The following is a 14,565-nucleotide window of genomic DNA, read 5'->3' on the forward strand; positions in this document are numbered from 1 at the left end:
TCACCAAGTAACCATAGCTTAAGATGTATTTACAATATTCTGATATTTGTAATTAGGATAAATGGTTTTCAATGTGGCAGCTGTGACATTTTTGTCACTTTAAATGGATGTGTAAGAATAAAAGTGTATTTACAAATGTTTGTTTTCTCTTGTAACGACTTTTCTAGTCTAAATTCTGTCCGTGGATCCAGGATTGGAATAAACATACTGGGAGAGAAGCCTCACAGGGAAAATCAGATGACCGAGTGACAGTAAAAGTCACAAGGCCAAGGTGACGTTGCGTAATAACCTTACCTTACCTTAGGGGGCTCAGCTCAGTTGTTTTCTCCTGCTGATTAGTATCAGATCTCTGAGGAGGAGCGGAGGCCTCTTGTTTTCTCACTCTCCTGCCTGAGGAAGTATCCGTGTTGTTCTAAGGTTGTTTTGTTTCTCAGAAGTTGCCATCGAGTTGGCCCGTGTTGTGACAGGAGTGTCGAGGAATGCACTAAGAGGGGAGTGTTTACATCTGCAACTACAAAGAGAAAACATGACAGCCAGACATTTCCCACATTTGACACTTATCTCGAACATATATTCACTTTACACAGTGATGGAATGTAGCTACGAACATTTTCCTTGTCACTTTACCGTCACAATTTTAAGGGATTTGTGCTTTAGTTGAGTATTTCTATTTTCTGCTTATTGATATTTGCACTTCTAAATTTTGGAAGCAAATATTGTAATTTTTACAACAGTTGTTTTTTAACAGAGTAGCTTATTTTAAATATATCTATTGTATTGGATCAGATAATCAGCCAGAACAAAAATCAGTCGACCCGTAGTATACAGTATATACCAACGATGTGATGAAACTAAGTACATACTACAGTCAAGTACTGTAATTATGTACAATTTTGAGGTATTTTGTACTTTGATTGAGTATTTCCATTTCATTCTACTTTATACTTTGACTTCACTACATGAAAGGAAAATATTGTACCTACTCCACTTATTTTATAACTTTAGTTACTAGTAACTTTTTGCTACATCAGAAACAAAGTAGTGCATTTTAAATTGTATTTACATTGTTGGCAATCATATACTTTCATATAAGACATACAAGTCTTGTACTCATGGCTGTGATTTATATTTATGAGCATCAAACATTCTGAGTATAACGACAAATTTAAAATCAAAATAAAGCAAGGTAATAAAAAAAGAAATAAATTAGCAACACTGATACACAAACATTTATATTTGTGTATATATATTAAGAAATCTTTCACCAAATGTTTGAGTTCCCCCGCTCATACCAAAGTGTCAACTTTAAGTCTGCTCTGTAAATTATTCAAAGATAAATGGGGCAAAATATCTGAAGACTGCTGTTCCAAGATTACTGTTTACTGAAGGAACATAAAGTGTAAGAGTATGATGTTTTAGGCACAGTAGTGAGGATAAAAAGGGCGGCAATTTAAGTTATCCCTTGCAGATAAATAGATAAAACTGCTGAGGGAGGGCCACCCTACCTTCTACAGGACACAATGATGGGTGCTGTCTGGATCATCAGTAATAAATCTAAGCGGAGAGATCGACAGCATCCAACAACAACGTCCACTAGATGGCATTAGTGACCAGTACAAGGCAGTAAGACAACAGCGGGTCAAAAGCAGCTACTTCACAAGCTCCAAAAAGAAAAACCAAGCAAGCAAAAATGTTTTAAACGGTTTATTATTTAAATAAATATTTACATAACAGCTTCGTATAAATCAAAGTTATTTTCCTTACACAACACATCGTTCTAAGAGCAACTGTTTAACAAGAAGGAGGAAGAAAATAAGGTATGGATTACAATGATACTGTAAATCTGTGTTGAAATACCATGTAACACCTGAGCCTTCAGACCTTCCTCATCGTTCATTATACGTTTTGTTATAGAATGCATAAATCTACATGATCATTTGATATACATTTTAATTTGTTGTTACTAAGGAATAGCAGGATGGTACTCTACACTAACTCAATGAAAGGAAAAAAAACAAAAGAGAAAAACAAATCAACATTTTAAGTCACGCATTATTTCATTCAGGCACAAATAAAGCAATAGACAGCCTCGGTGAAATTAAAAGACAGCACTCATACAGTATAGGCTACAATGCCCGGTTACATGGTGTACAGTATATGGCTCAGCTTGGAAAACTAAACATTTCAGGCAAGGTGATCTAAGAAAAATAGAGCACGCAATTTATGCCCAAGCTACAGTTCTGACCCACATTTCTCCAATAAGATTGTTGAAATGAGTCCCTCTGATTAAATCACCTGGTTCAGATGATTAGTTCGAAATGTGACAGTGAAATTGTGGGAAAACATCGACCTTAACCGCCCGATAGGAACCGAAAAGCAATAACGATGTCATGTAAACACAATTTGAAACGATGGCAGCGTCACTGTTAACCATTAAGAGATGGACATGAACAAAACCCCATATTTACTTCATCGTGTACATAAAAGCAAAACAGAATGAGGACAAAACTTTGAAATAAACTTCTTTTTTTAATAGTCAGTCGATTTTATGCTTCTCAGGGATTAAAAGAAAAACAGTGAAATGCTCTTTGTTTGCTATTGCTGTCAGGTCATGCATGTAAACTCTATACATCTAATAAAACCAATTGTTTACTTAAAAATGTATAAAGAAAAATACTCTTTTTCAAAATACTATTCAAGGAGGGATTAAAGGGGGAATTAATAACATTTTTCAACAACACCGTTGTTTTCATCCTGAGATTTAAACCAATGTTGATCCTCATCAAGGAGAAATTTTACAGTTTTTTTTTTTTGTTGCTATGCAAATACAGATTCTGCATCAGGTGCGTCCCGTTGGTCAGTGAGCGTCTCTGCTAAATCCACTGTTACCTGTCATACTGCATCAGTTTTGGGCTGGGTCGAGTTTGTTCCACTCACAAAGTTATAAACCAAAAACTGAGAAGTGCCAAAATAATGTGTGGCAAAGAGCTTTCCATCAGGAGTCGGGTCGGAGAAAGCGATCTCGTCTTTACTCAGATATGAACCGTATACAAAGTTGTTCCTGTGCAACAAAACAAAACAGTGTTGGTTATGTTTTGATTTCTTTTGAGGTGATTTAACATCAAATCTTGAGGCTTTGAAGACAGACTGACCTGAGGCACTCGAGCAGACGTGATGCGATGCCCTGGCGTCTCATCATGCTGACGACCCAGATGCGGCTGATGCCACAGATGGCCGGCTCCGCCGTTGTGGAGCAGCACCAAGCTCTCTGACGTTCAAACATCACCTTCTCTCGCTCTGAGCCCTCCGGTACGGGCTCCTCAATCACCCTGTACCCCTGTGAGCAGTCACAAGGCTCAGTGTTCTGATGCAGTTTTATTTTTTACATTCTCAATATACATTTCCTTTTGCAGTCTCTTACCTCTTGTATGTGCTCTGCTATAAGGCATCCACCCACTTTCTTGTCGTGTGAGATGAAGAGGAAGGTCTTGGTCTTAGAGGGACACTTGGTCTCCACCTGCTGGAAGCCGAGGTCACTGTCCACCACCTCCCTGATCTCCTCAACCTGAGGGGCAAACAGTTAATGAGTAATAAAGAAATAGTATGCTGGTGGCTAAGGCAAAAGATTTATTCAGATATTTGAACAGTTTTTTTCAGTTTTACATTTGAATTAGGGCTTTAACTAACAATTATTTTCACTGTCGATTAATTTGTTGATTATTTTTTCCAATTATTATCTTAAGTAATCGATTAGTTATTTGGTCTAAAAAACAGAAAATGTTTAAAACTTTGATCAGTGTTTTCCCAAAAGAAAATATCCTTAAATGTCTTTTTTGTCCACAACCCAAAGATATTCAGTTTACTGTCCCAGAGGAGGAAAGAAACTAAAAATTAGATCATTTTGACTTTTTCTTCTTCAAGAATTTACTCAAACTGATTGTCAAAATAGTTGGCAATTAATTTTATAGTTTACAAGTAATGGTTGCAGCTCTAATTAGAGCGTGAGAGTGTGAGCTGTTTGTGTTTCAGGCCCAATTTACAGTTTACATTTTGCACCATGTTTTTCTGTAAGCTGCTAATAACATGCTGATTCACAGGTGTTTATATGTGATTCACTGAATATCACAAAACTTTCCTGTATTCTGATACAATGCAGAACCCGAGTCTCCAACATCCTTCACACTGATTTCTGATAGTGTTGTCCTGTGTAACTCTAAAGTTAATTCACAGATCAGTTTGTATTTATTCAACCCAAGGTTACCAATTCATCACACTCCTGCGACCCCTGAGAGGCAACATTGACCTGGTTTCTTTTATTCTGATTTATTTGAAGGAAAACCGCAATTACTGTCACAGGTCTCCCTGTAAACAAACTGTACCTTCTTCAGAGCATATTTGGGATCATCTGGCAGGACGAGAATGATCTTGCCGTCAGGATACTCTCCAAGGATCCTCTCTTTCTTCCATCCCTGAAAAAGGAGGGAGAAAATAATGCTAAGTGATGTTCTTAATTTGATGTACTAATGCATTGTAACAGTAACAGACTGTTCTACTTTTGCTCCATTCACACCTTTACATAAGTGTTGTTATTGTCAGCTCCGTCATCTCATAGCTACATCCTCTTGCATGCTGCAAAAACAATGCTTTCTTAAGGTGAATGAACCCAGTATTTCTGCACAGTTGCAGATAAAGAAAACACTACACTAATATGTAGACTAAAATACTAAACATTGAAATACAGCCCAGTGAGAGCTCATAGGATTTTTTCCATGTACACTAATACCTGCAGTATATGCCACACACCTACAACTGCTTCCTGGAATTGGTTCAAATCACTTTTAATTCAGTCTGCGTCCAAACTAACTAAACTGAACAAATACTTGTCGTATAAATTGCTTGGTTTGAACGCTCGCTCAGTGTATTTTTAGAAGAGGCCTTGTGCATCTGATGAGTCAATATTGTGAGACAGTAGGCAAGACAATTTAAGGAAACTTCCTCTCACCACGTATTTGACAGCGCTGATGAACTGGTTGTGGAAGAGCAAATGTTGAGACTCATCTTCAGGGTTGGCAGCAGAGTAGAGCATCCCACACACACCGCAGGCTACTGCTCCAAAATGCTTCTGTCCTGCATCCTACGAGACGAAGAAAACAACAGATTATCAGATTACAATAGATACTTGAGATATACATATACACACACAAAAATGTTTTCAACTATCCTTAGTTATGTTGAAAAGCCCACAAGACATCATTCTGACTGACAACAGTCGGCAACTTCAGCAAAGTCTGACCTGCAGCTGAAAGTTTACTTGTTTTGCACTTTGCAGTAACAGACAGATGCTCTAAATTATTGATCACAGTCTGAAGGGTTGGGACACTCAGGAATCCTGCAATTCAAAAAGGTGGACACTCACAATAATGGTTTGGGTGCCGTCTTTGTCAGCCTCCTTTAGCTTCTTGATTTCTTTTTGCAGACAAGCATCAGAGAGAGGAGTCCCGCCATCTTGTGGCTTCGCTGCTCTGCTGTGATACAAACACATATCGTGTTAGTTCAGATTTCTATTGCTACAAGGAAAAATATGTCAAATTCAGACATAGGAGAAAGTTCTTACTCTTGACAAGATTTATCCGATGTCTTCTCAGCTGTCTTCACTGTTTCTGTCTTATTCCCTGGAGACGGATCAACATCAGTAGCTGTAAGAAAAGGTGAGATTCTTATACAGCGGTACGATTTTGTGCAAACAGTCAGAGTTGTGTCTGGGAAAAAAAAAAAAAAAACACTTCTCACTTCTTTTGGCTCTATGTTGTAATTTAATATGCAACAACCGTGACACAATATCAACAGCCTTCTTGGTGATTAAAGTAACAGCCCACCCAAGAATGAAAATTCATCAGTATCTACTCACCACCCTGACAACAGAAAGCCAAATCATCTCGTAAAGTTACTTGACCAACAAAACATTTCTGCCTCCGTGCACTTGTCAAGTGGCTGTTCAAGAGCTGTGTCACTGAGTAATGGCCCTATCATTTAGTGAATAGTCTTGACATATTGCAATTTCAAGAATGGGATGAATGGACGTACATACGTAGTCCAAGTCTCCAGAAGTTCTGAAATCCCAAACTGATTTGAAAAGACTATTTACACTGTTGACACGCACTCAAGCTTGTGCAACCACTTTTAGCTTAGCAGCTACAGTGAACATTTCAGCTTTAAAAAGGGGGTAAAAAACGTCCTTTCGAATCAATTTGGGATGTCGGGGCTTTCGGAGAACTGGATTATGTTGAACGAGCTGTATGGAGCAGTTTAATATTTTTCTTCAGCTGTTTTAGTTGTTTAGGAGAATGCTGCAACACAGTTTCCCCGTGAGGCTCCAGTAACATTTGTGGACTTAGAAACTTCATCCGATTTTCTCATCGCCATGAGGGTGAGAAGATAATTACTGTTTGTCACAGCAGGATGTATTTCACATTTCATAATCCAGTCTGAACAGTACAAATAATATCAAACGCCTAAGGTGAAAATGAATAATTGCTCCTTAAAATATCCTGAAAACAGAATCACTCTTGTATTTAGTAATTGACAACAACATGACTGAAGTTTAAATAAATCGTATGCAAATAAAACAATACCTGCAGGCTTTTCTTCACCCTGCTGAGTGCCATCAGTCACTTTCAAATCCTTTTCAGAGGGAAGAGAAGAGGTGGGAGCTGATGGCAGAGAACCAGCTGTAGCCTACGTAAGACACAGAGAAAGAATAAGTAACATCTTTATTCAACAAATCTGTTCGTCATACATATCAGGGCATTATTTATTTCTGACTTACCTTGCACTTGCTATCTTCTGATGAGGAGGGATTTGGGGTTTTCTGAGGCGTTGAACCAACAGGAGCAGCAGATTTGGTTGAACCACTAGGCTGAGATGTTGTTGGAGTAGACTGCCTGAGCTGCGCTGTGCCTCCACTAGTAGTGGGCTTCATCTGAGGTGAAGCAGAAGCAGCGGGCTTGGACTGACCTGGAGCTGAAACTGCTCTTGACTGAGTCAAAACGGGAGACTTTAACAGAGCTTTAGCTGAAGGAACAGTTCTCGGAGAGGCTGTGGCAGTAGCTGTGGCTTTTGGCTGGAGTGCTGTTGCAACAGCAGACTTTGACTGACCTGAGATCTGTCCACCCGGTGTTTGAGCTCTAAGTCTCGCCTGGTTGGAAAGTTGTGATGAAACTGTTGGTTTTGACTGAGCTGCAGGTTTAGATTGAGCTGTGGGGTTTGAATGAGCGTTGGGTCCTGTTGGCTGTGCGGGCCTCGTCTGAGGGCTGGGCCTGGTTGGAGCTACTGGTAAGGGGTCATCATCGAGTTCAAAGTCGTCAAAGGTAAACTTGGGCCTGGGTCTGTATGGCTTGTACTCAACAGGCTTCTGTTTTTGGGCTTTAAGTCCGTTGGGCATGGGAGGGGGTACTGCTGGGAGGGTCCTCTTGGCTGCTGATCTGGTCACTTTTGGGGCAGGCCCCGGAGAAGGGGTTTCTTCAGGAGTTTGAGCCTTACTTAGCCTTGTAGATTTACGGGTTTCGGTAGTAGGAGGCCCAGATTTAGGGGTTTCAGTTTTGGCAGGTTCAGGTTTAGTGGGTTCAGTTTTGACAGGTTCGGGTATAGTGGGTTCAGTTTTGGGGATTTCCGTTTTAGCGGGTTCAGCCTTAGGAGTGTCAACATTGGGAACTTCTGCTTTTGGTGTTGCTGGCTTGCTAGTTGAGGCAGGACTTGGGAGAGGGGATTTAGATGCACTGGCTGTAGGTTGAGGAGTCACTGAAAATGAAGGAAATGCAGACAAGGGAGCTTGCCAGTCCATGTCAGAAATCATCTGATTTGCTTGGTCAGATTTCAGCTTCTTTACACGTGCCCAAGACATTTTCTCTCTCTGCAGTTCAACCTGTCTTAATCTCTGATATCTGGTTAGCTTCTTTTTCTCGTGGGCTTTCAGTGGCACTGAGACCTGTGTGATGAAGAAACGCCTCTTTGGAGTCTCTCCAGCAGGCTTAGCCTCAGCAGAATCAGCCGTCGAGGGCTGGGGAGTAGATTCCTCCTCAGCAGTGCTCACCGAAGCTGAGCACTCTTCGGGTCCAGCAGGAGTCGCAACATTAACAGTGTCTGAATCCTGTGTGGTAACGGGAGCACTTTCCTTCTTGCTGGCCTCAATCTTGGCTGCCACTTCTGCTGCTGCTGCTGCTGCTGCAGCTGCCGCCGCCGCTGCTTGCTTTTCTTCCTCGATCCTCTTCAACAGATTGCTGTCTGTGGCAATGTCCTCTGCGATTTCCTGACATAGGGCTAAGAGGTTCAGCTGCTGTCTGTTTGCTGATCTCTTAGATGCTGCAGCCTTTTGCTCAGCCAGGGCTGCCAGGCGGGCTTTGGTTCTGGCCTGTGTGTTCATCTCTTGTTTCTTGGGTTTATCTGCTTCCTGAACCTTTTTACCATCTCTAGACTTTTCAGCTGTGCTGTTTTGCTTCAAGTTAGCTCCACAAGAGTCATCTTTTTTCTCAATGACCTTTTCCTCAGACGTTTTAGGAGGGACTGCCTTCGGTGTTTCCTGGGTTTTTTCGATTATTGCGATGTCACTATCTTCCTCATTGTCCTCCTCTGCTACTACAATCTCACGACCGATCTCTATATCCTCCAGAATCTGCACTTCTTGCAGGTCCAAATCAGCATCAGCGTTCTCTATCACAAGTACATTGGAGTCTTCATTTGTGACTTGAGCATGAGAGTTTGTCATATCAGTTTCTGAACTATTAACGTTCATCATGTCAGCTGACGGTTGCTCGCAATGATCAGAATTTGGAATAACTTCAACACCTTCCTCAGTTGAAGGTTCAGTCTCAATCCTATTCTCCTGATCGGATACCTCACTTGAATTGGTCACTGTAGCGTCTTTGACCTCGACACGTGTTTGACATTGCTGCACTTCTGCCTCAGTGAAGACGGTTTGTTGGGAACCATTTAAAATCCTTTCATTTTCCACTTCACCTGCCAGCGCGCTGTCTGGATTCACCTGCTCTGGAAGCGAGACTGACAACCCTGATTCGGCCGCTGCTTGCGTGACAATATCAAAGTGAATTTCACTCTGTGGGACTGGTGTCAAGATCAAAAACTCCTCAGATGTACTATCCGGTATTTCAACTTTAGTGGTGGCTGTAGTTGTTGTCACAGTGACGTCTGCGTCCTCCTGAAGTCCAGTGCCTTCTTGCACCTGTTCAGAAAATTCTGTGGCACCGATACTGTCTGGGTACCCATTTCTTTCACTTTTTCCCGTTGGATCCTCCAACTGGCCATCTGGCATGCTGATGTCATCGCTAGAGCTGATCACTGCAACTTGTTTCACATCCACACTCATGTTACTCTGCTCCAACTGTGCAGAGACACAACTCTCTGGCACACTGACGGTTCGTACTTCCATCTCAGAGACACAAATTTGTTCCTTTTCTGCATTTTCCAGCTCTTGGTTACAAATTTCTCTGTTTTCTTCATTATTAGTAGATGAGTCTCCTTCCATCTGCTGGGTTTCTGAATTCTGGATGTCCAATAAAGACAGACCATCGTGATTCTCTGACGCTGAAGAAATCTCTCTACCATCATTACTCTCTGGACTACTAATGGGCTCATACACTACCTGGTTTTCATGAATCTCAACCTCTGACTGATTGACCGTCTTGATCTGCTCTTCTGATGCCTGAATTACAACATCAATGTCATCTGGTTGGCCACAAACAAAAACAATGACTTCACTGTCTCCACTTCCTTCTCGGTGTGCTTCAGTATCACTGACAGTTTTGTCAGCCTTATCAGAGGAAATGATTGCTGCCTCTTCTTTGACCTCATTAATCGTCTCCCTCCCAGTTTCCTCTTCTAACGCAGTATCTACCCTTTCTATTGATCCACTTATTACATCCATATCTGCTTGGATATGCTTGGCACTAGGCTCTGTCTGCATGTTTTCGTTATCCGTAGTTTCAGAATGAGCCACAGGAAGAGGTTTTGGAAATTCATTTGACAAGGCAATAGGGGGTTCATCGACTTCCCTCGTCCTCTGGTTTTGCTGCTCTGTAGTGGGTGCTGCGTTACAAATCTCCTCTGGCTTTGTAGTAGTTTCCACATTTATTTGAGCCTCTGGTGCACCAACACATTCAAGCTTGTCTTCATCTTCCCTACTCTCACAACTCACTAGGTCTTTTTGAGCTTCTGTGCTGAGTTCGCTGACCTCCAGGCTCCCCAGGCTTTGTATTTCCGCTGTGGATGGTGGATCAGAAATCTCCTCTGGTTTTGCTGTTGCTTGCGCATTAATTTCTATTTGAATCTCAGTTGCAGCCACACATTCTGTGATAACCTCGTCCTTGCTCTCTTCCATCTCAGTACTGGCGACAATAAATTCTTGTTGTACTTCTGCAGTGAGTTCACCGACATCCTGACCTCTCTGGGTTTGTGCTGGAGCAGAAATTTCCTCTGGCGTTGCCGTCGTCTGTAAATCTGTTTCTCTTTGATTCTCAGTTGCATCGATGCATTCTGTGACAACCTTGTCATCATTTCCGTTTCTTTCAGGAGGCTGACTCATTACAGCTTCTTGAATGTTTTCAGATGTGTCTGTTGCAGGTTCAGTGACATCTCGTCTCTTTAGGACCTGAGTTTCCACTGAAGGTACTACATTAGAAATGTCCTCTGATGTCATTGTGGTCTGCATCTCCAGGTCTTCAACCCTGCCTTCATCGTTGCTGCTCTGACCATTTGCAACTAGATGTGTCTGTGTGTTATCAGATATGTCTGTGATGCATCCACTGGCTTTTGAACTCTCCTGGCTTTGTGCTTCCACTGTAGACACAGAATGAGAAATTTCTGGTGTCATTGTAGTCTGCCTCCCAAAGTCTGAATTGTCTTTATTTTCCATTATTTCAGACTTTTCAGTCATAATATCTTGACACCTCTCAGTGGATATGTCTGTGGTGCGTTCACTGACTTCCTGTCTGTTCTGGCTCTGTACTTCCACTGTAGTCTGCAGAGTTGTCTGCATTTCCATTTCCATTCGACTCACAGGGGCACTGGTGCGTTCAAAGCTCACCTCATCGTCATTTTCTATTCTGTCAGAGTTTACCTTGTGATCCTCATCAGGTGTGGATATGTCTGTAGCACGTTCACAGACTTCCTGGCTCTTTCGGTTTTGTAATTCCACTGCAGTGGCTTGATTAGAAATCTCCTGCTCGGATGAAGCCTGTTTTTCCATTTTGATTTGACTATTTGGTGCATTGGCACATTCAAAGTTCAGCTTTTCTTTGACTTCAACAGGTGTTTCTGAAGTGTGGTCGTTAACTTTGTGGTTCCCTTGGTTTTGTAAATCCTCCTGAGGTGTTGAGTCAGTCTGCTCCTCTGATGTTCTCCTAGTCTGCATGTCGATCTGACACTCGGAGACTGTGACTACATTGGAGGACACCTCTCTTTGATTTGGCTCCTGAACAGGCACATAATCCGACGTCGTTATTTCAGTGCAGCCGTCAGTCGTCACCTCTTGTCTCAGCTGCGGCTCGGCTAAAGTCCCAGGATCAGGGACAGCAACAGTCTGAGTCGACAGGAACTCTTTCCTTTCACTTTCTTCAAGCTTTTCTTCTGACTTTCTGACTATTTTGTTCACACCGTCGCTTGTAATTCTATCTGGCACTTCGTGGCTCACTGGGTCCTGCAGGCGCTCACATTTTGAATCCTCTTTAAAAGTGACTTGAATTTTGAAACTGAGGTCTGTTTGAGCCTCTGCATTGTCAACAGACTCTGGCGTTGGTAGATTTTCCTCAGTCTCTGGATTACTACCTCCTACCAGGATCCCTTCTGGTGCAGAGTTAGTTTTATTTGACAGAGCATTATCTTCTATACCAACATCACTATGGCCTGCAGAGACACTGGCAGCTTCAGCCACCCTCGGCGCTGTATGCTCTCCTTCCTTACTTTTACTTTTCATATCTAACTTTATCGCCTCAGAAACAGACTCCGTGTTCACCTTAATTTCACTGCTCACATCTGTCTGACTTCTGTGAGCCGAGTCTGTCCTTTCATCTGCCTGCGCTTCACCTTCACAGCCTGGATTTGCCTCTCTGGTGCTCAAACACAGTGGTACCACTGTCGAAGCTTGCGTTTCATTATCAACATCCTTTTGGCTTTTAATGGACTCTGCAATGTCCTTTTCTTTTTCGCCTACCTCAGATGTGATGCAAATCTCATCTGCAGCTGTTGCAGTGACACAGTCTAATATTTCCCCACACAATGCTTCATTTTTCATGAGCTTTTGGGGTTCAACACTTTTCAATTCCTCAAGTTTACTTTCATCGGCTGCACATTCAAATTCACTGCTAGATTTTGTACTCCGTGTTACAGAGACTACAGTTTCCTTTGACTCTGCTTGTGTTGCAGTCACTGAAATCTCTTCTCTGTCTTGTTCAGATTCCTTTTTCTCGTCCTGATTAGCATCACCCCCACTTGACGAATCTGAAAATCTACCATAATTATGGTCCATCTGAATCATGTCTGAAGGTGCAGATGGTGACCCTTGGCTTTTGTCCTGTGGGTCAGAAGGTGACTCTTCAGCCTTGCGTTTAGCTTTGACTTTGTTTGAATACTGTCTGATGCAGCGGGCCTTGTCGCCATCAGCCCTCTCTCTAAAGAGGTCCTTCTTACCATCGTCGCTACTCAACTCGTCCTCGGACTCTGTGGAGGCTGTTCGCTTCAGGGAAGCTTTGGAGATAGCTTTCTGCGAGGGAGCTTCTCCGCAGGAGGCACTTGTGGCTTTCAGGAGCTTGGCTTTTTTGACAGGAGGGTCAGAAATGATTTTGCTGGGATCCTTGGGAGGAGAACTCTGTATGGATGACTTGGCTGGTATATTTCCCCCTTCCGCTGAACTAGACAGTTTTTTCTTAGTCCGTGGGGTTGCTGTCTTTTCTAGCGAATTTCCTGTTTTAGGGGACTTCTTGATGTCAGCTGGTGCAGTTTTGGATGGCAGAGCCTCCCCGTCCTCATCCAACTTCCTCATCTTGGGCTGAGGATCATGAGGAGATGACCCTCTCTTTGGGGCTGGCATTCTGTCAAAATATTGGACAAAACATGGTGATTACAATCAGCGTGATAAAGACAGGACAACAGAGCAGATGTAACTTAAGTTAATGTTCAATAAAATAAGCTTAGAGTCTATTTTCCTTTTAGATTACGTGATGAAATGTAACACCATCACAAAAAATATTTTTTGTGTCCATATTCAATACGCAAATTCAAGACTTGTGTGATATTAGAACGATCGATAACACTTTCCCAAATGCATCAACTGTTACCTGGTTTTCCTCACAAGCAACAAGGCTAACGCTGGACATAAACACTGACAAATCGCAGATAAACTAACGAGTCACACGATGTACGACTCACATTCACTCACTCGCTCGCCATTTCAACAAATTAACTTAACGACTGCCTAACAGTCGACACGGACAGTTGTCAGCAGGAGAAGTGCAGACAGAAACAGAAATGGTCAGTTAGCTTAAGCTAGCTAGCAGCGGCTAGCAGGCTAGCTGGAAGTCCACAGTGGTGGGGAGCTAACGTTAGCAGCGGGCAACTCGCAACAAATGAGCGGAGCGAGACTCGCTGCTCAAGTCAGCAAAACAGCAGCCAGACAGATGGAGCAGAGGCTACAGAGAGAAGTTCACACGATACTGATCTCTGCGGAGAGACAAACGCGAGACATTCGTCAATGAAACTCACTTTGATGTTTTCTTTTTCAACAACAGCTGTGTTTTTTTTTTTTTTCTCCTGTGAATAAAAATTAACTGTACTTCCGGAGGGGAACAGCGGATGTGACGTAGCAAGCCCCTCCAGGCTCAGACAGACATCGAGATGATAGTTTAGGTGAATTTATTTATTTATTTATTTATTTATTTATTCATTTATTTATCAGACAAATTGTACACGAATAGTTGTTATGTAAATGTGATTTAAAAAAAGTTAAAAGTTAAAAATAAATAGTATGTAAGATATATTTATAATAAAAAAAAGATTGAATAACCCAGATTTTATGTAGGTTTAGAGGCAGACAGACCAAAATGTTTAAAATGCATTTAAAATTTATTGATTATAACATTTTTGTTCAACCAAATAATTTATTTCCTGTAAAATCAGCATTACAACGTGTATAATCTGTCTGTGAATGTGAGCTTTCCTTAACTTATCTGTTCTTTTAAATCAAATCAAATCATTTTTTATTTATATAGCTCAGAAATCACAATCACATTGCCTCAGTGGGCTTTACAATCTGTACAGTGAACAACACCATCTGTCCTTAGACCCTCGTTGCGATAGAGGAAAAACTTGCCATGTTGAAAAAAGACCAAAAACCTTTAAACGGGAAAAAAGATGGCTCAAACCTCAGGAAGAGTCACAGAGGAGGGATAGATAGATGTACAGAACAAAATCAGTTCCATCGACAGAATATCTGATACAAGTAGATTATATAAAATATATGTGAAGAGTGTGGATCCAGACTGAGCATTTTAACCACCAACA

General features: G+C 41.7%; 1 protein-coding gene across 3 annotated transcripts; it reads right to left on the minus strand.

Annotated features, from left to right (window-relative positions):
- Window positions 1-1,691: 1,691 nt before the first annotated feature.
- On the minus strand, window positions 1,692-13,806 carry LOC311249450 (uncharacterized protein). Of its 3 annotated transcripts, none has more exons than XM_084340502.1 (10): window positions 13,768-13,806; window positions 6,827-13,097; window positions 6,633-6,735; window positions 5,615-5,696; window positions 5,417-5,522; window positions 5,003-5,134; window positions 4,380-4,469; window positions 3,422-3,565; window positions 3,153-3,337; window positions 1,692-3,061 (listed from the first exon to the last, which is right to left on the minus strand). In XM_084340502.1, the coding sequence occupies exons 2-10, from the start codon at window positions 13,094-13,096 to the stop codon at window positions 2,893-2,895; spliced, it is 7,281 nt and encodes a 2,426-aa protein (XP_084196628.1). In that variant the 5' UTR covers window position 13,097; window positions 13,768-13,806; the 3' UTR covers window positions 1,692-2,892. The 3 variants fall into 3 exon arrangements, with proteins under 3 accessions (XP_084196628.1, XP_084196626.1, XP_084196627.1); XM_084340500.1 differs by having other exon boundaries at window positions 5,417-5,525; XM_084340501.1 differs by lacking the exon at window positions 13,768-13,806 and adding an exon at window positions 13,344-13,407 and having other exon boundaries at window positions 5,417-5,525.
- Between the last annotated feature and the right edge of the window lie 759 nt (window positions 13,807-14,565).

This window comes from Pagrus pagrus (genome assembly GCF_965226575.1).
Source record: "Pagrus pagrus genome assembly, chromosome: 20".
Classification (NCBI taxonomy): Eukaryota; Metazoa; Chordata; class Actinopteri; order Spariformes; family Sparidae; genus Pagrus; species Pagrus pagrus.